The sequence below is a fragment of the Leguminivora glycinivorella genome, chromosome 17, assembly GCF_023078275.1.
Source record: "Leguminivora glycinivorella isolate SPB_JAAS2020 chromosome 17, LegGlyc_1.1, whole genome shotgun sequence".
Lineage (NCBI taxonomy): Eukaryota > Metazoa > Arthropoda > Insecta > Lepidoptera > Tortricidae > Leguminivora > Leguminivora glycinivorella.
In genome coordinates this window covers 14,821,561-14,848,189 of record NC_062987.1, presented here as the reverse complement: position 1 = coordinate 14,848,189, position 26,629 = coordinate 14,821,561, and the positions used below count along the sequence as shown (strand labels likewise).

At 37.4% G+C, this 26,629-nt stretch overlaps 2 protein-coding genes across 4 annotated transcripts in view; both read left to right on the top strand.

Annotated features, from left to right (window-relative positions):
- Positions 1-13,900, top strand: part of LOC125235521 (arylalkylamine N-acetyltransferase 1) — a 56,742-nt gene extending 42,842 nt beyond the window's left edge. Inside the window, exons 5-6 of the mRNA XM_048142097.1 lie at positions 11,636-11,822; positions 12,812-13,900. Coding sequence (XP_047998054.1) covers positions 11,636-11,819 — 184 coding nt within the window. The 3' untranslated portion in view covers positions 11,820-11,822; positions 12,812-13,900. The remainder of the gene's footprint in view (positions 1-11,635; positions 11,823-12,811) is intronic.
- Positions 13,901-16,326: 2,426 nt separating this feature from the next.
- On the top strand, positions 16,327-26,351 carry LOC125235256. Of its 3 annotated transcripts, none has more exons than XM_048141751.1 (5): positions 16,327-16,398; positions 21,585-21,669; positions 22,723-22,906; positions 23,710-23,921; positions 25,065-26,351. In XM_048141751.1, exons 1-5 carry the CDS (start codon positions 16,338-16,340, stop codon positions 25,264-25,266), a joined length of 744 nt encoding a protein of 247 aa, XP_047997708.1. In that variant the 5' UTR covers positions 16,327-16,337; the 3' UTR covers positions 25,267-26,351. The 3 variants fall into 3 exon arrangements, with proteins under 3 accessions (XP_047997708.1, XP_047997710.1, XP_047997709.1); XM_048141753.1 differs by lacking the exon at positions 16,327-16,398 and adding an exon at positions 16,610-16,718; XM_048141752.1 differs by lacking the exon at positions 16,327-16,398 and adding an exon at positions 17,186-17,427.
- The last annotated feature ends 278 nt before the right edge of the window (positions 26,352-26,629 follow it).

The window sequence follows — 26,629 nt, the reverse complement described above, 5'->3', positions numbered from 1 at the left end:
ATTTACGTACGGAACAGTGACATTTGGTGCAGTGGAACTCCTGATGATGGTCAGAATGGAACTCCTCAAATCTGAACGGCACACTTATAGTGACTTTGGTATTTTTATAAGAACAGCATGCACTTACGTCCAGAACAGTGATATTTGGTGCAGTGGAATTGCTGATGATGGTCAGAACGGAACTCCTCAAATCTGAACGGCACACTTATAGTGACTGGTATTTTTATAAGAACAGCATGCATTTACGTCCAGAACAGTGACATTTGGTGCAGTGGAACTGCTGATGAAGAGTGATCCGCCCCTGGTTAGAGTTCCGTTCTGATAATAATTCTCATCTGTAAGTACTTCAGAATCATCCAGATTTCAAAATTGGTTCAGAAATGACGGAGATATCGAATAACAAACACTAAAAAATATACAAACGAATTGATAACATAATCCAACATTTGAAAGTATTTATCACCAGAACCCCAAAGGAAGGCGGCTTTTTTTTCTTAAAAATTATTGTGTAATAATAAGATGGTGATATCTTGAGCCATCTTGGATGTCGCTTTTTGTGGGGGCCCATCTTGTGGGGACGAGTCACCGTCTACCGGAAATAAAATTGGATACCACTTATTAGGCAGGCGTCCGGTTTTTTATCCATAGCCCAGTATTTAGTCCATCACTTTCATCAAAATAGCCCAGTTCACTTTAGATTCCATTAACTCTCAAATAGCCCTTACACCCTGGCGGGTGCTGACTCTGCGTGTGTCCCATGATACGGGTAAGGGCAGCATCTGCTCGGTGTACCCCTTACATTTCATTAAAGTGTCGAAAGGGCCTCTACGCGCTGGCTTCGGCCCCGCGCACGCCTCCCAAAGGTCCGGAACACCATTGTTCCGTGATGGGGAAGATGGTGATATGAAATGTGTAACGTATGTAGATTGTAGAATAATCTAAAAACCACATGGTCTGTTATGTAGCCAACAGTGTATAATCGTTGACGCTAAATTGCGATAAGCAATGATATAGTTATTTGTTATACAAGGGGGCAAAGTTGTATTTTAACGCCGAGTGTGGAATTGAAAAACGAGCAAGTGAAAGGATTCTATAGTTGAACCACGAGCGAAGCGAGTGGTTCGAGAATAGAATCCTGAACTTGCGAGTTTTTTAACACACGAGAAGTAAAATACATTTGCACCCGAGTGTAACACAAAACTTTTCCCCTCACTATAGCGAGGAAACTACAACGCATAAAAATGCGTTTATCACTGCTTCCAGTAGTTCCACAGGTGATAAAACATCTTTATTACTAGATTCACTTACTTTTATCAATTTTAAAGCAGTTAATTTGACTTTATTCAAGGTCAAATTACTTTACCCACTAGTGGATAAAATGCGTTTTTACCCGCTGGTATTAAAGGACAAAACACGTGTTTCCGAGCTAGTGAGGGGAAAAAATCATATTATTATAGTAGATATCTCCATCGCTCTTCCATATTGGCGCGATAGAGCTATAGACTGCGTTTAGATCGGCGTCTAGCGTCAACGGTTGTCATTTCAGCTAAGCCGGCTGGGGCTGGCTCTACTGCGATACGATAGATACTACGGGTAACGATTTTACTCTTGGCTACAGGCCTACCAAACTAGCCAAAGTGACAATTGTTCCGCTCAGGACCCAGCGTATCGTATATCTACTTATCTAATATTTTAAAATGAGCAATTCTTGTATATCCATACTAATATTATAAATGGGAAAGTGTGTGTGTCTATTTGTTTGTCCATCTTTCGCGGCAAAACGGAGCGACGAATTAAGATGTTTTTTTAAGTGGAGATAGTTAAAGGGATGGGAAGTGATATAGGCTACTTTTTGTCTCTTTCTAACGCGTGCGAAGCCGCGGGCAAAAGCTAGTTTATTTATATATGCTGGCGATCTTGGAATCAGCTCTAGCGATTTGTTATGTGGGGGTTTTCAGGGGTGAATAATCGATCTACCTGAGTCTTAGGTTCGGGGAAACGCGAATTTTCGAATTTTCATGCGTTTTTCTCTACCTTCAACTGCGAGCGAAGCTCGGTCGCCCAGGTACTCGTATTTATATCTCTAGAAACGGATGCAGCTGTCATGTACCTATCACATCACATCTACGCCACGCCAATTGCATCGCATAGAACAAGTAAATCTTCATCAGCCGACAGTTAAATAGAATTGTTGATGTCACGAGATGTGGTCAACAATACGATGCCACTATTAAATGCAATTACGTCTTAAGATACTCTTAAGCAGGTATCTACGTACTATCTACCTATAACTTTGGTCGTAGATTCAGATCAAGAACAAGATCAAGCAAAGATTTTGATAGCACCGCCTAAGCAAAAGTTAAGTATAACCTAACGTAACCACAAAATTAAAATTTTGAAAAAACCCCCGACCGCGATATAGTCCGATTTTCATGAAACATGGCTAAGAACACTCCCGACTAACTCAGCTTACAGACAAAAAAACGAAATCTAAATCGGTTCATCCGTTCGGGAGCTACGATGCCACAGACAGACACACACAGACAGACAAACAGACAGACAGACACGTCAAACTTATAACACCCAGTCGTTTTTGCGTCGGGGGTTAAAAATGTCATAAATTATTTTTTAGTACAGGGGGCCGATTTTTGAATCTCGGCCATTCGATTTCGTGAAATTCGTTCAATAATATCTCCACTACTAGCGAATTAAATTAAAAAAAAAAAAAAAAAAAAAAATCTATCTCTATCGCGCTTGCGTATTGGCGCGACAGAGCCAGCGGCGTATCGCTTTCGTTTGGCGTCGGAGAAATGCCATTCGGCTACGGGGCCTGGTCCCACCGCAAGCTAGTAAGCTATGAGCTATCGGCTATAAAAATGAACAAAAGATAAATAAAAGAGACACGGCGATGTTTATAGTTACTCGCCCAGCGGTGAGCTATCAAAATCGCCGTGTCTCTTTTATTTGCACGGGGGTGCTTATCTTTTGTTCGTTTTTACAGCCGATAGCTCATAGCTTTACTAGCTCGCGGTGAGTCTATTGCCTTTTAGTGCGTGGTTCATTCTTTGTCATGTCACAGTGTTATGTAGGGTGTGCAAACCGGTTAACCGGTTAACCGAAAAACCGGTTAACCGAGACTTTTTGGCCTCTGTTAAAAACCGGTTTTTATAGTCTTTAACCGGTTAATAACCGAAACTGTATTTATTTCTCAAAATTTGGAAAATTAGCCATAAAAAGGTTAAAAAATACGTAATTATTTAATGTTTTGTAATAATAAAGATTTATTCATTACTTTTCATTGACAACATTATTATCTGTAATGATTTTATTTTAAAAATTAGTCCCGAGTCTATTCAATTATACATTTTATACAATACAGTAGAGTCCGGTTAGTTTATTACGACTCCGCATAGACCTAACGTCCAACCTCTTACAACGACATAAGCACAGGCATTTATTTGGTTTTCGTATGTGATAGTATGAAAGTACATCCGTTTATTACGACTCCGATTTTAACGACCAGCCGCTTTTTACGACACATTTTACACAGAATCCGTCCGTCAAGTCCGTTGCAACGACGAGCGACAACGTTTTTAGTTTTACTAGTAAATTGAGGAAACAAAGCTACTTCCACCCGAGCACGGCCCCCTGTCTTGCCTACAACAAGTAGCAAGATGACATTGTGGCCATGTAACTTTTTGGAGTACTTTTAAAATTTTAACAATTTGTTCACCTCGGGTCTAATCCTAATAAGCTAAATAGAACCCAATTTGTATTTTTCGATTGCGTATAAACTAGCTTTACTTACAAATGATGAGCAAGCACGCATACTAAAAACGACTTTTTCTAACTAAACTAGTCACAATAATAATAACTTGAGAGTCTTCAAGAGGAAGTTGAAGCCATGGGCCTGCGAATCAACCGACGAAAGACTGTCAATATGCGAGTACAATCAGCTTGTAAGGAACCTTTGTTGCTCAAAAACGACCGCCTTGAATCAGTCTCCAAGTTTGTGTACCTCGGCAGTACACTGTCGTGTCAGGGAGGTGCAGACGATGACGTCGAGAGCAGAATTAAGAAGGCAAAAGCTGCATTTGCTCAACTCAAGCCTGTTTGGGATTCAAACGTGCTTACTCGTCGCGTGAAAATCTCCCTCTTCGAATCTATTGTCAAGTCAAGACCGTGCTTCTCTTCGTCTGTGAGACATGGAGAGTGACAAAGGGGCTGACGCACAAGCTACAAGTGTTTGTCAATAAGTCCCTCCGGTCGATCCTCCGTATCTTCTGGCCGAAACTATAAGAAATGAGGATCTGTGGAGTATGTGCCGACAACCTCCGATCGCCCAGGAAGTGGCTCGCGGAAATGGAGATGGATCGGTCATACCCTTCGGAAAGGAGCTACCAACAGCACCAGTATCGCGTTTGACTGGCGGCCTCAAGGAGGAAAGCGGGCCCGCAAACGCCCCGTACACACCTGGAGGCGGAGCGTTGAGAACGAGCTGAGGGAATATGGACTGAGCTGGAACGAGGCCAAGGCGGTGGCTCAAGATAAAAAGGCGTGGAAGGATCTTGTGGAGGCCCTATGCACCTATGGGGTACCTTAGGACATACAACAACAACAAATAAACCTATTGATTGAAATGTTCTAGTAATAGAGATGTAGATATTATTTTTAATTAAAAGAAATGAAATTCGTTTTGTACGACATCCGGTTAGTGCGACGTAATATCAGCTGTCCCTTGAGCGTCGTTGTAACCGGAGTCTATTTCCGTATATTTCAAACTATATTTTTTAAAAGAAAGGTAAAATGGAGATCTTGGTTTTCTTACATCAATTGCTTGTATTACTAGGGGCTCTGGGAGCTGTAGACCTTCGCCACATGCCTAGAAAACGCAAAACTGACGTCACATTCAAACCACACAAGCCTTTTTTTGCAATTTCCGCATTTTACAAAATTTCCAAAAACTGGAGAAAAATGATCTTCATCGTGCAAGTAATACCTGCTACGATATCATCAACATCAGAATTCTTAAAGGTAATGGTAATTATTGCGTAGTACGGCCATTTACTAAAAATCCTCAAAACCGGTTAATAACCGGTTAACCGGTTTTGAAGGAAATGTCTCGGTTATTAACCGGTTTTTTAAGTTAACCGGTTTTTGCAAACCCTAGTGTTATGTCGAAACTTCCAAGGGCCATATGTATCTGGAAAACGTAACCTATGCGTATATTGATTTTTTCTACTCCCGTATTGTTATTCGTGAGTTACAAGGTCGTGCATAGAACTTTAAAACCCTACATAAAAGATGTCAGGATAAGTCTATCTAGTCTATACCCTGAAAACATTTAGTAGCAGTAGCACGATATAACTGTTACAGTTCAGTAAATACATTGCTACCAACTTAACAAACCAATTCGCAGAGTTCGAGACTCCTTCGTTTTCTGCTGCGTTCATTGGCGACGCGTCGAATCGCATTCAAATGTATGAGAACTCGATTCAACTCGGCTCGATTCGTCTTAGTGGCCAGGCTTCAAAGAACCATACCATAGACAGTTTTATTTTCATGTTTGCACTCAAACTGCATATTCAAAATGGTAGGCGGTCCACTAGATAACTAAGATGACTGAAAGTAGGTATTTGTTGATTTATAATTTTCTTTCAAAATAAGTGCTTGGTCGTAGAAAAAGTATTGTATGCAACGGTGTTTAACTGAGTCAAAAAATGCTCGTGGCGTCTTTATTAACAATTTTCGGCTTCGCCTCAAATTGTTACCCACGCCACTCACCTTTTTTGACCTCTTTTAACCACCAGTTGCATAAAATACTATAAACTAACACGATCTTCACTCATATTATTAAATTAAAACGGGACTTAATCGCGTAAAACTTACGTTTTATATTTAACCCGACGTTTCGGACGTGACATTACGTCCGTGGTCACGGGTAGACTCAACCCCCGCCACCTACCCGTGACCACGGACGTAATGTCATGTCCGAAACGTCGGGTTAAATATAAAACGTAAGTTTTACGCGATTAAGTCCCGTTTTAATTTAGTAACCTATGCGTACTCGTGCGAAGAGGAATGCGCCTGTCAAATCTGAAAGTTGAAAACATATTGAGTAGATCTGCTCCTACTCCTAAGTTTAAGATTAAATGTTACCCTCAGTACAGCCATCATCAGATTCATCGAGAGAGGCCATATATTTTTGATTACTTACACATTACAAATTGCTTAACATTTCGTATATTACATAGGTGAGTAGAGTAATAATAAATCCATACTAGCTAATATTATAAATGGGAAAGTGTGTGTGTCTGTTTGTTTGTCCGTCTTTCACGGCAAAACGGAGCGACGAATTGACGTGATTTTTTAAGTGGAGATAGTTGAAGGGATGGAGAGTGACATAGGCTACTTTTTGTCTCTTTCTAACGCGAGCGAAGCCGCGGGAAAAAGCTAGTATGAATATAGATTATCATTCAAACTCTTATGTCAAATCAAAGAAATACTGTTGCGATTTATAGACACAGAATGATTTTTTTTAAACAAATAACTACATTAACTACCTTAACAATGATCTGCGTCGCAGTTATCTAACAATACCGCCACATTGTAATTATTATGTCATTGTTCAATTAGCAAAGAATGTAGCGACAGAAATGTATTGCGCAAACGCATCCTCGCACAAAGCAAACTGTACACTTGAAATGTATTAAACGATCACCTTTATTTCAATTTGAATTAAGAATACACCGCTTTTAGTAGTATTTCGTGTATTTTTTTTATGCTAAGAATTTATTTTATTGTAACAGCTGTGTGCGTAGCCGAATGCACAAACGCTCACGAAACGCTCACGACAAAATCTCTTTCGTAGCTATCTATCTCTATCGCTCTCACGACAGAGCCAGACTACCTGTCTGCGGCGTTTCGATTTCGTTTCGCGTCACAGAAATGCCATTCGGCTACGGGGCCTGGTGTGGCAAATGTCGTGAAGTATCGTAGGTATCTTCGACTTTAATTTTCCACTAAATTAGGGTAATTCTAATCATAGTTTATTTTAAACGATTTTTTGATCATAAAGCACACTATACATGCCTATACATTTGAATTTTATTTAGACAATTCAAATTTTCATTAATAAGTAGAGGTATATTATTTTGAATACAGCTAAAAATACTAAATTATCTTCTACTTCAGGGGACCGATTTTTGAATTTCAAACGCAGGATAATTTGCCGTTCGAAAGTGTGTGTGTGTGTATTTTGAACAAGGACGTCAAATAAGTTTAAATCTAGTGGTACTGACCACTCGTTTTCGATTCTGTCAGTAGAATTTCAATCTTTAGTAGTGGAGATATTATTGAACGAAATTTACTAAATCGATTGGTCGACGTTCCTCTCCGGCTCCCAGATCCAATCCGATAACACAAAACGTACCTACGTACCAAAGAGGATCGAGTATTATAAAGAGTTACTGTCGAAGTAAAATGTGTGATCACAGTGCATAGACTGCCATCTCTTGACACAGGCTTAAAACTTTTGAACCTCAGTTTTAACAATTTGGTCCATATTCTTAGCCCGATATGTGTTAAATTGTCAAATATTAATATTAGCGCCATCCAGCTGAGCGTACCCCAAAGGTGTAATGCCATCTAGGCCACCGTACCTTTTTCTGTATAGTACTGAGGTACGTTTTTTCCTTAGACTTTATCTGTCTATACGGAGTTATATATGTCTTTGCTACGTACTAACCAAGTACTTTATTTACTCAAAATCCCACGAGTATTAAATCGTAAACAGAGACTTAGTACCTTTTGTTTTCGCGTCCCATATGTGTGATATGTTTACGTGTATTATTGTTCCAACTGGACAAAATGGGTCATGACTATGAGACGTGCATTGAGACTAGCCTTAGTCATATTGTTATATGATACCGTTTCATTAACATTATGATAAAGAGACTACTTGCATACGACATTCGCGAGAATACAAATGCATATGATAATTACAATTTATTATGCTATACTTTGATCCTTATTATGTTATTAGATGCCGTTGTGCCGTTATTTTTAGCCGTCAATTATACGCTGTAGTAAACAATTACTTATTCACAAAAAACCCATAAAAAGATTATATTAAAGTACAGTGTAAGTCGTGTCCAATCAGATGCATTAAAATTATATAGCAAAACTTAAAAAATATAATTGAATCATAATAAAAATATCGATAGTTTAAATTGATTTGACTATTTGTGATGTGGGACGTTGAATGAAACGACTGTCTCGGAGTATAGAGTTATAATGTATCAAATAGCGTAGGTAACAGCTTAAAAATATATATACTGATGTAGTGTATGTGCCACATTACCCTCACAAGTGCATACTCCCTCCAGTATATAAGCTGTTTCTTACGCTACTTCATTCAACGTCCCACATCACATATTCCAGCATTCTAAATTAACAGGGAATTTATTTTGGTATGTATCTTACTAGCTAAGCAGAACAATGTTACACTAAGAGCCACTTGCACCAACGAAAATGGAGGGTTAACGTGAAATGTTTGGTGCAAGTGGGCCGCCACCACCACCAATCACTTAACTCAGGGTTAGTGGGCTGTTATATGTCAAATTCCATATAAAATGGTGGGTTAACCCTCCATTTTCGTTGGTGCAAGTGGTCCTAGAGAAGCGATTTTTTTTTGACAGTTCTTAATGATTTGGCTAAACATTCTTGAGCTTTATGGATTGCTTGGGCCCTGCCATACAAAGCAATAGCGGTTCGTAAGGGACAATTTTTTGGAATGCACCAAAATCCTATTTCATGATTTTTTAAATTAAATCAATGAAAATGATAATTGGTGTAACTACTGGAACTCATGTCTGTCGTACGGATCATCATTCCACGTGTCACATCTAATGTTGATATAAAATTAATACTTATCTTCCGTATCCCAGATATCTTCCGTGACGAGACAAAGGGAACTAAAAAATAGCACAGGAAATAATTACATAATACAAACCCAACCTTGATAATATCACACAATAGAAGTGATTCTGACAAGTGCTTAAATTAAACTAAAGTGCCATGTCACATAAGATTTGTGTTCGTACATGAATTGGCCCGTCTGAAAACAACTATAGTTAGATAATTATGTTTATAAATAGCTCGAAATACTGCATTAGGTAATAATGAGTGACACTAATAACAGTATTGTTGTTTGTTTACATTTTTCGTCTAAAAAAACTGGCCCAGTAGCCGAATGGCATTTCTGTGAAACGAAACGCAATCGAAACGCCGCAGAAATGTAGTCTGGCTCTCTAGCGGCAATACGCAAGAGCGATAGAGATAGATAGCTTCGAAAGAGATATTATCGTGAGCGTTTGTGCATTGGGCCAGGGGCGGCTCACTCCGCGATTCTATCGCCGCGCTACAAGTACATGTCAGCGGCCGCGAGTTCGCGGCCCATTCATTGGCGACGACCTTCACGCGGCGCAATAAAATTCAATGTTGGCTGCTCGCGTGCGGTCCGTTTGTTAATGTAGGTAAAAATTTAGAATGGCGGCATTTTGTGAACATCAAAGGAGTGAGCCTTCTGTACTTGTATATATTCTGTGACAACACTAACAACATGTGTTCCAAGTACAACACTCTAAATGCCGGAAAGTTAGTAGGTATCGACCGTATATTGGCGAAATCCAACAAGTTAACACATGTGATGGACCCTGCCGTCTATAATAAATTGCCGCAATATGTGGTTGAAGTACCTAGAGTGTCGAACTTTAAGTATTGCTTAAAAAATTGGCTGGTCGAGCACCCGTTCTACACTTATGACAATTTTTTTATTACCTAATTAGAAAAATATTTTTGTTAATTTTTTATGTGAATATTGCCTAACTTTTTGTAATTTCAATCTTCTGTCTATTTATTTTCTAAGTATTATTGTTGTATGAATATTTTTTTTTAAATCAAATCTTGACGTGTAAAATGGCGTTACAAATAAATGAGTATGAGTAGTATTAGATTATTTTGACCATTAAAAGTTTGTACGGAACCCTCGGTGGGCGAGTCCGACTCGCACTTGGCCGGTTTTATATATTCTGTGATTGGGCTGCGCACACAGATCAGTTGACTTTAAATAGGTACTCTAACATAGGTACAATTTAGTAAGTACCTATAGAAATTGTTACTTGTACTTTTTAACCCCCGACGCAATATGGTGTTATAAGTTTGACATGTCTTTCTGTCTGTCAGTTTGTCTGTTTGTGTGTGTGTCTGTCTGTGGCATCGTAGCTCCCGAACGGTGAACCGATTTAGATTTAGTTTGTCTTGCTGACACATTTTTCGCATACCTAGTTTGTTTGATTCATATAGTTCGATTGATTTATATGAATAGTTCTTGGCATAAATCACGTTTGGCAGAAACATGTTACGCAGAATATGCTTTGGCGTAAATCATTTCGCAGATTTTAATAATACCGAATCGTATGTTGTCATAATGTTGATGAGCACAATAGTCTCCTAGTCGAATAGTTTTTTCGTTTCGTTTTATTATGGTTCATAAAATGATGCTAAATCAAAGTCGACCAAAGTAATGTTCTGTAAGACTATATTCTGCCAAATGTGGTATGTGTGGTAGTAATAATGCCAACTAAGTTTTCTTACCATTGGACCGAAACTGCGAAACATGTAATGCGAAGTGTGTTTCTGACCAAAATTATTGTGCCAGATGAGGGTAACCTAGTTGGGAGTGTTCTTAACCATGTTTCATGAAAACCGGTCCACTATGTCGCGGTCGGAGGTTTTTTCAAAATTTTATATTTTAATTATCATACTTATTTTACGGCACACTGTTCGAACCTCAGAGCAACCCCAGAGTATAATACTCGTATGTATTAGAGAGTGCACAATCCGCCAGCGGACGTGTCGCAGTTGTTAGCTCATTGAGCATACAGTTGTCGTTGTGTGCGTACGTGATGACATAACTCGCTGTTCGTTCGCCACACACAGACATGAAAATGATGCACGTGTATTCCGCAATAGCCCAATAGGAGCGTTCATCTTCAAGTGTGTGTGGGTTCAAGACCTTGCGACATATCAGCGTGCGTAACATATCTTTCTCTATCGCTCTTGTGTATTGGCGCGACAGAGCCAGACTACCTTTCGCGGCGTTTCGTTTTCGTTTCGCGTCGTAGAAGGGCCATTTTTGCAAAGTTGTCCACCCCACTTTTTTTGTAACACGGGTATTTTTTACGCGATTAATACTCAGAATCGCGAGCTCTTTCGATCCTGATAGGAGAAAAAAAATGTCCCAAGATTTCCATACATTTTTTCGAACCTTCCATTCATTCCGTTACCGCCATACAAAATGTATGAAATAATGGTAACGGAATCGGAAAAAAACCTTGGGTTGGGACACTTTTTTTCTCCTATTACAATTGAAAGAGCTCACGATTCTGAGTGGAAACCACATAAAAAATTCCAAATCCAAAAAAAAAAGTGGGGTGGACAACTTTGAAAAAAATGGCCCAGAAATGCCAATCGGCTATGGGGCCTGATCTTCCTTTCTACATCAGTTGATCAAACAATACAATACAATATTAAGTACCTATCAGCTAGTAGCATTGTCTATCAATCTTTCCAGACGAGTGGCACGCGCAGTCGGCGCCGGCGCACTCCGCATGGACACCACGTCTTGCTACTCCGCAGCCGCGGCCGAAAGACTCAACTTCCGCAGGATCTACTCTGTCAACTACGCTGACCTGCCCTACGCACCTCAACCGGACGCTCCACATCTCGAGGCTAGAGTTTACATCAAGAATCTGTGAAGAGTAAGCGTCTTATTCTTATCTTACACACACACACACACTCAGGTGTTTTTTAATTTAATTACTTTTTTTCTAAGGTACTGGCAGAATACCAGCGATGTGGCTTGCCACATCACAACGCTGAGCCAGCGCCTTTTGTACCACGACACATGTTTCTTTTTAATTTTGTTTCTTTTTTCTTTGGTTAGTTAAGTTAAGCGGAGTACTCACATTTCTTTTTTCCTGTTTATTGTAAGCCTTTATATGTTGTGTTGTGGATACGAATAAAGTTATTTATCTATCTATCTTATCTATCTGAATCTATATACAGCGTCTGCGTTTTTGAAGTGAAACTTCTGCGACTTTCAACTGACAGTGTTAAACGATTAACGCTCAGTGTTGCCAACTCGAATTTTGAAAAACAACACAATATTACGTAGTTACACTTCTTCCGCGTAGTGAGACTCAGCGCACTATTTTTGAAGTGAAACTTCTAATGCCACTTTCAACTGACAGCGTTAAACGTTTAACCTTCAGTGTTGCCAACTCGAATTTTGAAAAGCTACACATTACGAAGTTACACTTTTCCGCGCGGAGACTCCGCGCACTATTTTTGAAGTGAAACTTCTAATGCCACTTTCAACTGAAAGCGTTAAACGTTTAACGCTCAGTGTTGCCAACTCGAATTTTGAAAAACAACACATTACGAAGTTTCACTTCTTCCGTGCGGAGAGACTCCGCGCACTACTTTTGAAGTGAAACTTCTAATGCGACTTCCAAATGACAGTTTTAATCGTTTAACGCTCAATGTTGCCACTTCCAACCGGCAACATTTTTAAACGTTTAATGCTCAGTGTTGCTAACTCGAACTTTGAAAAACAATACATTACAAAATTTCGTTTCTTCCGCGCGAAGAGACTCCAAGCACTATTTTTTCTCTATTGTCACTCTAAAGAAAATATATTTGTGATCAATAAACACTTTTTCACTAACACCCTAACTTTTTTTTTCAGAATTTTCCGGACAACCTAAGCTACGTACTCAAGGCAGCACAGAAGTTACTCGTACCCAAGAATTAGGTCAACAAAATTTAGATTTAGGTCAACAAACGCAAGAATAGTATCTAGGAGCACAAAATGTAGAAACTCTCATGTTACCTGAAATCGCAGGGATTAGATAGGGAATTAGAATGTAGTTTTCAGAAGAAAAGACCAGTCGATTTGGTCTCAAAATAAAAATTTGTTTGATTGTGAAGAGCTGGCTCTTTACATTTTCCAAAGCTAAAATGTTAAAAAAAAATACAATATAGAAAAACTGCTTGGAGAATAAGTCCGTTTTCACATTATCCCATCTGATATCGGATGTCGGAAGGATTTCAATGGAAAGAAATCCAAGATGGCGCCTGTAATGTATTATGGATATCGTCAAACATCCGATATCGAATCGGATAATGTAAAAACGCACTAAAACGGAATGTACAGGATTTAGGAAAACTGGCGAATGGAATGAACGAAACTTTTATTGTCGTCACGGTCAAGAGCCAATATTTTATTGGTTTATCTGAAACAAACAAAGATATTTTCATTCACTCATTCGTTCGATTCATACCAGCTCTTCTCTTGTGACCTGTATGTTGTTCACACTGGAAGCAAGCGCGGATCCAGCTTCGTGCCCAGGGGGGGGTCACGTGGTAAAGGCCCATGCCCCCCGGGAGGGGTCACGTGGTCTATTTGTATGGCCAGCCTAGGCTCCAGGGGGGGGTCATGACCCCCATGACCCCCCCCCCTGGATCCGCGCATGACTGGAAGTATAAACAAGTGATGATTTCTGTACCTTGTCGCTTTAAATCGTTTGACAATTTTGTCTGACATTTCAAACAAGTCGATAAGGTGACACGGTTTAGAAATTATTACATATTTATGCCGGCGACTGTAAGTCATAGCGGGGATTTTGATTTGATAATTCCAATCAAGATGATTTTATTTTTGATACTCCGTGTGGATGTAATCATTGAAACTATGTCTAAATAAATGTGCAATGTGAATTTTATTGGCTAGTCAAGTTAATTTATTTCTGGTAAACTTCGCAAAATTTCAAATATTTATACCGTAAAATATTTAAAAAAGTATTACTGTGTTCCGATGAAGTGAAAAATTAAACTGTGATTTTTGTCGGAAATAATAAGATTAAAAAGGTACATCAAAGAAGTATTTGACTCTAGTTGAGGCTAATCATTTTAAAATATTTTCGATTATTGGATGATCATGACTCATTACTTTAGTTATATGCAAAAATCTCTAAAGATTTAGGTTTTATTTAAGTGATATTTTAGTAGTTCCTTTTAGTACGTAAGAAGAGCATATCACTGGATATTGGCAACAAAATATGGATCAGGAAGACCCTTTTTAAACGCCACGGTACGATAACAGAGAGAGATACTGTAAACTCTATTTATTTCTATTATAAAACATTAAATTATGAAAATATTACAACAAAAAAATCCTGGGTTTCCAGACAATTTAATTTGTTCGATTAATTTTATAGTTTGGTTTAGGCACCACGAAAATACTATATATGTCGATAGGCGACATTAAGGTATGACCTATGTAACTTTATTTATTAATTAAGTATTCCTACCCTACATTTAAGAACTAATTAAGAACATTTATTTGTACGTCGTCAAAATGAGGTTTGAACACTGTTCGTCAATTTATTCTCAATTATAAAGTTAAATGTAATTTTTCAATACAATATACGTAATAAAATAATTGATTTTTATTTATTTATCACCCCGTAGTCACAACTTTGTCTGTCTGAAATGCAACGAAACATGTTTGTACATACGAGTATGTACATCGCTTTTAAAGATCTTACTAATGCATCTACATTTACACGGTGTACCTAACTAACACTACAAAACCGAATAAGTTGATCTGCGTCATTCACAATATTCTATATTTCGCCTAGTTTCATATTTAGATAATTACTATCAATAAAAAAAAGTTAGTACAACATGCCTTTTTGATGGTGATGAGTTGATGACTCCATAATGAGGCAAAGTTTAAGAGGATACGGTAGCGAAAATGCTAAAATGGAAAGGGAACTTTCCCCCTTTCAACTTGGGAATGTTAGTTAAATATACAAGTGTTATTAACTAGATTTATCGAAAAAAAATTGTCTATTCAGAACAACTCGGTCAAAAGATATTTCAAAAAAATCTTTAAAATCGAGGTTCCGCTCTCGTCTCTTTCCTCCTTCAAAACTTAATCAATCGGAACGAAATTTGAGAATCTGAATAACAATGACATAATCTATGTCGGACCGTTTCTTAGCTTTTTTGGTTCATTGTTACCAATATTGAGTATCACACCTTTTTTTGCGCCACAATGATAAAGGCCGTTTTTGGAAATTTTTGATTGGCTCTAGAGTCTTTAAAAAGCAGAATATCAAAAAAATGAAAACGGTCCGACACAGATAAAAATAATAACAATCTGTGTTGAAAAAATCATTGCTCTATCTTCAAAAACCAGTGAGGAAATAGTCGAGAGCGTTTGTATGGAGAATTGACCCCTACCGTATCGTCTTAAGTGATAGATGTAAAAAAATTACAAGTGACACTGTAAAAAGTAGGTTTCTGATTCATTATAATTTAGTTAAAGTTATTAATTAAAAATTCAATTTGAAACGCGTATACATCGTTCGTTTGGTTGATGAACATTTATACACCGAAAAGTTTTAACCACGCATTTAAGACATCAAAAGTCAGAAAAGATGTTATATGAGTTTTTTTTACTGTAATTCTTTTTCAGCTTTTTTGAATATATCGTCTTCACTTAACCAGTAAATTGCATTCGTAAAACTTCTACTTTTTGCATTGTGTTGCTGGTAATGGCATTACAGCTATCCAGAAAGCATTTTTCATCACTTCCGCACTTTAAATGTGCTATTGCACGCAGGCGGAGCGTGTGTTATAGAAAAATCGTTCGCCCAAGGGAATGAATATTACAAACTCGAGTCTTTAAATCGCTCCGGCAAGCCGTTGCGATTTAACTTACTCTCGTTAGTAATATTAAACTTCCTCCCCTTGTTGCACAATGTACTATTGTAGCTACATCCGGAGTTGTTTATTTTTTAAACGGTGTTTAACACTGAGTCTAGGCGAAATTCCGTTTTTTTTAATATTCGGACAGTCTTGAAATGTAATCACTAATCAGGTTACGTAGCCAAATGGCACAAACGCTCACGAAACGAAATGCTCGTAGGTATCTCTATCACTCTTGCGTATTGGCGCGACAGAGCCAGACTACATTTCGCGGCGTTTCGTTTTCGTTTTGCATTGTAGAAATGCCATTCGACTGCGGAACTTGGAATACGCTTTTAAAATTATTCGGTTGCCTCGCGTGTATTATAAAAACAGGCGCCTACAAAAACAATGCAGGCAATGTCCGAGTATCAACAATTGAGATAACCCCTTGAAAGTTGAAACGTAAGTACATCGCAGTGCTCACAACTAATGAAATGACATGAATGAACGTAAAAATGTTGTTTATCGCAGTGCACGTGTTTCTTAGTGTTTTTGTCGAGTGCTACGTTCATACGAGTAAGTAAAAATGTGCGTTTTTTTGTATAGTTTAGTAAGATAATTTCAAGACAGTTAATTGTGTAATTCATTGATTAATATTTAATTCATAACAGATCGTGTTGCGCAGAATCTGTGTTTGTGGGCCGGTAGGGAGCGTTGACGTTCGTTATCAATGCGAATGTTTTGATAAGTTGGATTTCATTCAGAACTACGAATCGGGTATTAGTAATGGCAATTTTACAAGTAATATAACTGTGATATTGGTTGTTATTGTGTTGTATTGTTGCGGAACACTGGTTTGGATTACTGAGCAATTTAGATACTTTCAAGCATTAACAGTGAGTTTGATTATTACGTACCTACGAAATAATAAAAAAGCCCATTTTTTCCGTAAAGGTTCAAAATATAAAATAGGTATGTAGGAAGGTAAATTAAGAACTTGTTACGATAATTTTCATCCGAACAGCGAAAATAACACTATTTATCCATTACCCCTGAAATAGCTTAGATTTAATTTGGTGTAGAATTTCGCGCTTTAGGAAATAACGTTTTAATCAAAAGTATTCGTTTTAATCAATCATCATCATCATCATTCGTCCAGAAAAACTAGAGGGAAATAGGTAGTAGCTTGTTTAAGCAAAGTTTATGTTTACTTTTATCTGTGTCATATACAAAATCCGAAACACAGCGGTCAGTTACCTTTCATTACTTGCACAACTTTCCAATCGGTGCAACTACTTTTACTATCTATTTATTGATAAATATTAAACAGATACAACAATTCTAATCAAAACTACTGGGCGATGAAGTCGTTTCCGCGACATTTAAGCACGCGTATTTATATTATACAATAAGCTCTTAAAACTATATTTTATCATCGCCGTTATATGTAAATGCGCAAGTCGTGTTCAAACAGTCACTCGAATACTCTTTGGTCACTCGCGCGCATCCGTACCGTCCTAACATCACTGTCTTAAAAAAAAAGAAAATTTAAAAAAATGTGAACGTTGCACCAACGAAGTACGTGTACCTAGGACAACTCGCAAGGTATGTGATTTAATTTATTACAAAACCGGTTTATTATAAAACATAAGCTAAAACGGATTACATTAGAAGATAACTCGTGAGTTAGATCCGTTATTGTTCTAAATATAGAGATCGCATGCTTTATTTTTGTAACGTACTTAGAGACTGTAACTTAGTTGCCGTGCACACTTTTATGTGTTATAGTTTTATTATTTTTGACTTTATGTTTATTGCACTATTGCGGTTGCTGTAAATTTTTCCTTACTGTAAAGAAAACTTTAAAAGATAAGGAAAAATAACAACTAGCTTTAAAATATTTACTGCAAACTCCATTTCCTCGCCTAGTATACCTAACTTCGCCTAACTTAGTAAAAGTGAAATCGAGGGTTTACTGGTGAAACCCGATAAATCGAGATAATTTGTCCTTGAAATAACTACATTGTGGAAATTAAACACAGTTCGAATTTCAAAAACCAGTTTGCTCAACTTATCGGGTTTCACCAGTATAAACCTTCGAAATTAGGTACTGCGTGTTTGATGCAGGTTTTTCAAAATAATACCTATTAAGAAAAGCTAGGTGAAATTAGGTATACTAGCCGAAGAGACGTGGTGTTACAGTAATTATTTATCTACTAATCATAACTAAACAGGAGAACCCTACAAAATCTTTAACCATAATCCATAACCATTATCCTAATAATTATTAAGTAAATATGCATAACAACACTCTGTAAATATCACATTTTCCTCATTTTTTTTGCAAAGTCGTCTAAATATTACTCGTACCTCAAACCTATTGAAAATTCGATTCTTTTCACATCTAGGTAACGAAACACAATATAAGGTTATTGATAAAGTTATATTTTGGTTCAACATAATGTTGAACATATTAGGTCATTCCTAAATCCGGATCCAAATCTTTAAAAAACATACTGGCATATGGTTCTACATTAGCGATTGTGTTTTTATACAAGGACTCAAAGGGTACTTGCTACGAAAGGCGAAGGAAGATACTAAATTGTTATTGTATATTATATTGTTAATGCTTCTGTGGTAAAATTGCGCTGTTACGAGTACAATTGACTTTGCACCACACCAACTGGTAAAGACTTACTTTGTTATTCGAAAACAGATAACAATATTGCATTATATCCACAAGAGTGCAAAGTAATTTAAGTAATTTCGTACAAATTACACATGGGTGATATGATGGGCACTGCAGGGCTAGCTCATGATAGGTGCGACAGTATCTCGCCGCGACATAGATTATACGAATTTTTAGAATTTAACTAATGGCATAAGGACGATTAGTCTATGCCACCGCGACATAATCTCATGTTCTACTGAGATACTAACACAAAAAAAGATTTAGCGATCGTTCTTCTAGTAAAATAATTTGCTTTTATTTCATTTTATGAATAATAAAAAGATTTTTAATACATATTTATATATTCCGACATTTTATTAATTTGTTTGATAATGTTACTCATTCGACTGGTTTTTTTCTCTTTATCTTCTCGTCTCAAAATGCCATATTATTCACGTTAAAGATAAATACAAAATACTACTTATCTAGGTAGGGTAAGGTGGGCAACAGAGAACCAGTGGTACACAAGGAACCAACGGTTTTATTCGAAAATGCGACGTTGCCAAACTGCACTGCGAACATAGGCACGCGCCGCTAAGGTTCCCCCGCTCGCTCCCCAGTCGGCGGCCGGTCCGCGTTGAAATTGCACGTGTAGTGAAGTATTTTGTGATTTTGGACAAGAAAACAGAAAAAAATTAAGTATTTAGTTTTTTTATTTTCTCAGAATGTAGTTATGTTTGATTTATCTAATTAATCAGTTGTGCGGAGTGACTATTTCTCTATCTTTTTGACATTCACTGATGCGGCTTTCTTGTGCCGTTTATTTTTTACCGAATTTAAAAAGTGAAAATGTATATCTAGCACACATTGAACCACAAGGCTAGAGTACTCAATGAACCAGGAGGTTCTCTAGGTAATTCTCTAGTTAGCCTTTGGAAGGTCTATTTTGTACAACTTTTGCCATGTTTAAGAGTTAATATAAATATATCTAATATAACGTTACTATATAGTACAAAAATATATGATAATACATATATTATTTAAGTTTTTTGAAGTGCAAGACTTTATTTTTCATATAACGAGGAATATTGTGACGGTTACATTAGTAAACTACTCTTAGTTTAAATAAATAAGCATTTTTGACATTGTAAATGTTGTATTTATTAAATTGCCCCATATTTACCTAAATCAGTTTGTATATTTTGCAATTATTTATCAAAAACTATGCAATTATATAATGGTAGGTTCATTGTGTACTAGGCCGGTTCATTGAATACATAGTACCGGTTCAGTCTGTACCAGAGATTGTACACAATGAGCCATTGTTCATCTTTTAAAAAAACTAAAATATCTCGACTTCTATTCAGTTTTATTAAAAAATAATGATGAAAATTTAGAGCTAGATAAATAACAAATGCACTGAATAAAAAAAAATTGAATTTGGACCTATTATGACTGACTTATTAAGATTTAAATTTTTGGTGGCTCATTGTTGGCAACCTCACCCTATCTATTAATGCAATTTATATGTGATACTCGTTCATGTAAATGATTTAAATTCTACCTATTACCTATTATTTTATCTCAAATGGGTACCTACTTGAATGATTCATTATCAATTTATCACGTATTAGTATTACGTATATTATCGTTGCGTTGGTAAGGGCACTTACCGCCGAGTAAATATCCAAAAATATGCAGTAAGGACTTTAAATTTCACTATAAGAAAAAACTAGAATATACAAAAATTACAATATCCAAATAATAAAAATTCCATTCAAAACAACTCAGTTAAAAGATACAGCAAAAAAATCTTTAAAATCGAGGTTCCGCTCTCGACTGGTTCAACCTTCAATACTTAATCAATCGTAACGAAATTTGAGAATCTGAATAACAATGAAATAATCTGAAATAATTTTGAATAGTACCACACCTTTTTTTGCGCCCTAATCAATAAGGTCGTTTTTGGAATTTTTTGATGGGTTCTAACTGTTCTAAGAGTCTTTAAAAATAAGAATATCAAAAAAATCAAAACGGTCCGACACAGATAAAAATAATAATAATCTGTGTTGAAATAGTACATTACGATACAAGTGCGTAAAAAAGGAAGTTCGAAACGAGTGGCGATAAATTAAAACACGACCGAAGGGAGTGTTTTAAATCGACACGAGTTACGAATTTCCTTTTCGCACGTGTATCGTACGACGTTTTTCAGTACAGATGGCCCTCCGAAGTTTCGACCTTTCATATAATAGACCACTTCTCGCACTAGTGCGTAAAAAAAAACACCATCTGTACTGAAAAAATCATTGCTCTATCTTCAAGAACCAAGGAGGAAATATTCGAGAGCGTTTGTATGGAGAATTGACCCCTCCTGTATCGTCTTAATAGGAACCGGGCATTCTCAGGCGCCAGTACGTTAATGAAAATATCTAGGTACTCTATCTAAAAATACTTATGTTAAGTTAATAGAATTCTATTTTCATACCTAGTGATTAAGTCTGAGATGGCATGCCAATTATAAACTAACGAGGTATTCTTCGAACTGAGAATAGAGACCGATTGGCGTGGCAACATTGCTTGGTATCAACACCTTATAAAACAAAGTTGGACGGATTTTAATGCGGTTTTCACCTATGAATAAAAGTGATCCTTGAGGAAGGTTTAGGTATATCATTTGTTAAGATTTTGTGCGACTTGGTTAAACTATGACGATATTAATAATCGAGTCGGACAAAATCCCGATGGCTAAGAGCTTTAATCGAAAACGCTACGCAAACCGTTTGAACTACTTATACAATGTATGGCTAAATTGTGTCTTTCTTCGCTAGCATAATGTTTATCTAACAAGGAAAAGTTACTACCTATACGTTCCGCCGACCAAGGACGTATTAAGAAGGGTAACACGGAGTGCTACGAGTATAGTAGATTTTTTTTTTGTAACATGATATCGTTACTAATAAATCTAATAATAGCGTCAGGGCCTACTCGAGCTGTCAGAACGAAAGTCAGTGAAGTGATTGCACTAGCCACGGTGCCTTATATGCTTAAAAAAATATAAGTTAATTATAAAACTTTTTTTGTATTCAAGGAAATCCCGCCAACATGTCTCGGACATTCACCATTGAGCCGGTAGAGCAGGGAGATGTGGAAGACATCATGAAAATTCTCAAAAAGTAAGTAAACTAACTACCTTTGGGTTTATGAAAATTATGAAAATAACTTTTGCAGAAAATGTTTTCGAAGCAATAGAACAAAAAACTAGAGAGCCGATAAATTAAAACTAAAATTAATTACTATATGACCTATGATCCTCTCGGTCACGCGAATCACAGGTCACAGGTGCTTAGGTCGAAACTATCTCTCATTTTATATGAGTAAGTAATTTACTATAAATACAACTTACAAAGTCTTGTGGCGCCCTCAAGTTCCTTTAAACTTAGATTTCAAATTGAAGTTAAAAAGCAGAGTGAAGACAAATCTGATTGGTCCAATCATCACCCTGCAACATTTGTATTATTTACAACAACTCATTTTCCCCTCGAAGCAGAAGACGATGTTTTTAATAGTTATTCGTTCGTACCGCACCTAACCATAACCAAAGGCCATAAAACTGATGGAACTAAAATGAGCAATTGAGCTCTTATTAGTGTAATGCGTGGAGATCATGAGTCATTGTACATTATGCTCGATCACTTAGATCAAAGTATACATAACTATACATAACTTCATATAAGATAAATAAGTTCTACGAATCTGGGAATCAGCAAAAACTTTGCTAGTATAAATAACGCCACAACTTTTTATTTAAAAAAAAAAAATTCTTAGTCGGTTAGATGGCGACGTAGATAGTAAAAGACATGAGACTATTGTCAAAACTAAAGTCAAAAGTCTTATTTAAGTTTGAATCCTATGTCGAGAGATGGCAATAAATACACTATGACTACTTACTTTGACGATAAGCCTCTAAATCCAATCTCTTTGCTCATATGCCATGATTATTCACCCTACCCACTTAATAAGAGCCCGCAAACGCCCCGTACACACCCGGAGGCCGAGCGTAGAGAATGAGCTGCGGGAATTCGGAGTATTCGGACTGAACTGGAACGAGGCCAAGGCCGTAGCTCAAGGTAGAAAGGCGTGTACCTTGTGGAGTCCCTATGCACCTATGGGGTGCCCTAGGACAAGCAACAACAACCACAATAAAATTACTCTTGGTCTTTTTTCAGGACGTTCTACGTGGACGAACCACTCAACTCAGCAGTGGGCCTCATATCTTCAGAAAACGAAACGTGTACAGAGCTGGATGAGTATTGCAGCCACTCGCTTATAGAAGGCCTGTCCTTCAAGGCTGTGGACTCTGAGCATAATATAGTTGGGGTTATGATCAGTGGTGTGCTGCCTTTGAAAGAGGTGAAATCACAGTATACAGTGCGTAAACGTAATAAGGGCGATAAATGAAACCAGGCATATAATTCAATATTGTTATCATTAATTAAGAGGTGTTTTTGAGTTACTCTTAATTTTCAGCCCATAATAAATTTTTGAAAAATTTTCCAGCAGCAATGTACTGTAAACGTGGTTGCGATGACAATCAATGACAACTGTCAACGAGCGTTTAACGCGAGTGTGTTTGCATTACGTTGCGGGCCGAATTAATTTGTATGGATAAAAAAATATTTCAATTTTAAGTAAAAGTTATCTAATTCCATTTTTTATGTCCTATACTCACCACCGTTAAGAGGTTCGCCCGTATTAGGTTTACACACTGTATATTTTTGTACAGATACAAATCAAGACACATTTTGAGCTGGTTGCTAGTGGCCTTGAAAAGCGTGTGGTATTCAAACTTTATTTCATGGGATCAAATCTCGACTCATACCTTCGTAGGTAACATGTAACATGACTATTTTTACATAACATGACTATTTTTACATAACATGACTATTTTTACTTACGGCAAACATGCGCGCCAAAATACTTCGCTTTAATTTTAGCAATCCGAATTAAGGTTCAAATTACATTGAACTTTCGGGTTGACAAAAAGCAACGGTTCCATACCTAATTTAGAACAGTCGACCAGGCATTGCTCGAAGTAATCTCTTAAGTGAAGAAAACCAAGCTATACTATAGCTATAGTATAATGATTGGAAGTCACATGGACTTTTAACAAAAATCACAATTACTTATTAAATCCTTCTCTGTTTCCGTTTCAGGAAGACGACGGCAACGATCTACTAAGCCAAGCGAAACGCTGCAAGAACCCAAAGTTCAAAAAGATCCTCTACATCCTGGCACAAAGGGAGACGGGAGCCAAGCTCTGGGAGAAGTTCCCTGAGGAGCAGAGGCTGGTAGAAGTCAAAGTGGCGGCGACAGACCCTGGGTGGAGGCGGCTGGGTATCATGAACGACTTGCTTAATACCACTGAGTAAGTTGCGAATTAAAGATAAAGATAAAAGACATTTATTTATAACGCTCACAAACACGTAGGTACGTACATGTACACAAGAAAAGAACAAACAAAAACAGAGAACAGAACATTAAGTGCGCATCACAAAATGGACCCAACTCAGCATGGTGCTAGCTGGAAGCCAGCGCTGGTCTTCCGTAGGGCCCATTCGATGATGCCACGACAGATAACAAACAAACACACGACAATAAAAAAAGAAAAAAAGTAGAGGACGAAAATAGACAGAAAAATAAAACTATTTACATAACAAAGCAAGAATACACATAAATAACAAAAAGGAAAGACATTTATAACAGAACACAAAGAAAACACATCAAACATTTGCAATTACAATGAACGCGACCATATCATCTGTCAGCCCTGCCTGCAGCATGTAGCGCCACCCAGCCCGGTGGCAACATACACAACTAAACATTTTGATTAACAATATTGCATTGCAGTGAAGGCAGCAAAGCACAAGCAAATATAAGTAACTGTTTTATTGATATGATCGCGTCATGTAACAAAATACCATTAGGTACATTATCGATCGGTGTATATTATGCGGTTGCGGTGATGAATTGTGAATTCCATTTTTTACCTATCGTAAATTAGTGATTAAGGGTGATCACATCTATCAGCATCGAACCGCATTTTATTTATGAGAAATCACTCGTTAGAATGAGAACGCTGAAAGCATGCGTACGATACTAACGAGCGATTTCTTACACACAAAATGGGGCTCGATGCTAATAGATGTGACTTCACCCTTACGATTTTCTGTTTTAAACTTTGGCGACCATTCAAACCTTTAACAAATAGTCCTTTTTGAACATCGGGTTCGGATATTGTATAATATACGACTATTTGTATCTCCCACGCGCATTGTTGTCGGAAAATTATTTAAAATTTTGCTAAACACGGCATAGTTGGCCTGCTTCTTGGAAAAACGACCTAAACAAAAGTCGTTATGCGACAAAAGTCAGAATAGAACTATAGCGAATGGCCGAGGCTGCAGAGAAAAAGATGAATAAATTACGTTACGACACAATTTGATCAATGCTTTTGTAAGTCACGAAGCTCTACCGTAACGAAAATCGTTCTATCTTTGTTTCTTTTCAGACAAGCAACAGCACAAAGGAACATCAGGCTCATACGAATGGACACGTCCAGCGCCTACTCTGCCAAGTCAGCCGAAAGGTTCGGCTTCACCTGTGTGTACAAGGCTTTATACAAGGACATCAAGATGGACGGACGGCCGATCATCGTGCCGGAACCTCCGCATGTGGAGGACAGGGTTTATATTAAAAATTTGTTTGACTGATTGTGTTTTGTCGCAGTTTTGGTACGCTTGGACGTTTGAATAGAATGATCGTGATGCTGATGCATCATCATCATAATGTTAAAAATAAACGTAGTTTAGGCAATGGTCCCAGCAAAAGCGAGTAAGCTAAAAACTATCGGCGATAGAAAGGAACAAAAGATAGTCGCTCCCGTGTAACTAAAAGAGAGAGAGAGAGCGATTTGTAGTTCATGGCTCGGCGACGAACTATGTATACCTCGCCCGCGCTATCATCGCATCTCTTTTATTTACACGGGAGTGACTACTTATTGTTCCTTTTTATAGCCGATAGCTTACTGGTGCTTCTGGTGGGACCAGTGCCTTAAGTATTTTGTTTCGGGTGTGAGGAAAAGCGATACCCTACTAGTGTTTTTCTTAGCCTGTCTAGAATATTAAAACAAAGAAATAAACTGTCATGTGCCAAACCGACTAAGATAACACTATTACAGCCTGGCAAATAGAGTAACCAACAATAGGGGCGCCACCGTCTACGTAAACCGTTTTGCATGTGGCAATTGTTGAGTCACTTTTGTATGGAAAACGTAAGTGTTGCTATGATAAACAAAATTGTTCCATTTCTACTCTTTTTTTGTCAAGCTACATCTGGGGGAATCAACTATTTCTTGCCTGTTATTGCCATGGTTATGGTCCCCTGAGTCATGCTGATTTCATGCAAAATTATGCTACTTAAACTATGCAGACATTTATTTTTCTGGTGTTAACAAGCACTTTCCTTAATTTGCCACCTACAAACATGGACTACATGCATGCTTGCATAATTTCCAGCGTGACTCAGGGGACCGTAACCAATGGCAATAACAGGCAAGAAAAAGTTGATTCACCCATATACACTATTGGCCAACGCCACTGTGAACCAAGAAAGACATGTACAAATAGACATCACATTGGAATCTATAAAAATTTTACCTAAACAGGTAGGTACTGTGAATATTCAGGAAGTATTTTAGTTTAGTTTAATGTACTTAAATGAGAAAATAGTCATTAAATACATAATGTTAAGGTTAGCTCTAAGAAATTAATTAGATCAAATTAAAACATGACAAAAATGTGTTTTTACTTATTTGTTGCAACTATGACCGCCGAAAAATTGATACCTATACTTTCTTCTACAAACTGAAGCCTTTTTAGAGTTCTGTACCAAAAAGGTACAAAAGGAACCCTTATGGTGCGACTCTGTCCGTCTGTCTGTCACATTATTAAATATGTCGAGTACTATTCATCATCATCATCATCCTCCTTGCGTCATCCCGACATTTGCCACGGCTCATGGGAGCCTGGAGTCCGCTTAGACAACTAATCCCAAGATTTGGCGTAGGCACTAGTT

What these genes read in the sequence shown, in the direction of transcription:
- LOC125235256 (XM_048141751.1), top strand. Translation starts at nt 16,338, where the DNA reads ATGTTGTTTATCGCAGTGCACGTGTTTCTTAGTGTTTTTGTCGAGTGC. An exon ending in CGAGTGCTACGTTCATACGA is followed by an intron (nt 16,399 to 21,584) that starts GTAAGTAAAAAT and finishes TTTGTATTCAAG; the next exon opens with GAAATCCCGCCAACATGTCT. An exon ending in ATCATGAAAATTCTCAAAAA is followed by an intron (nt 21,670 to 22,722) that starts GTAAGTAAACTA and finishes GTCTTTTTTCAG; the next exon opens with GACGTTCTACGTGGACGAAC.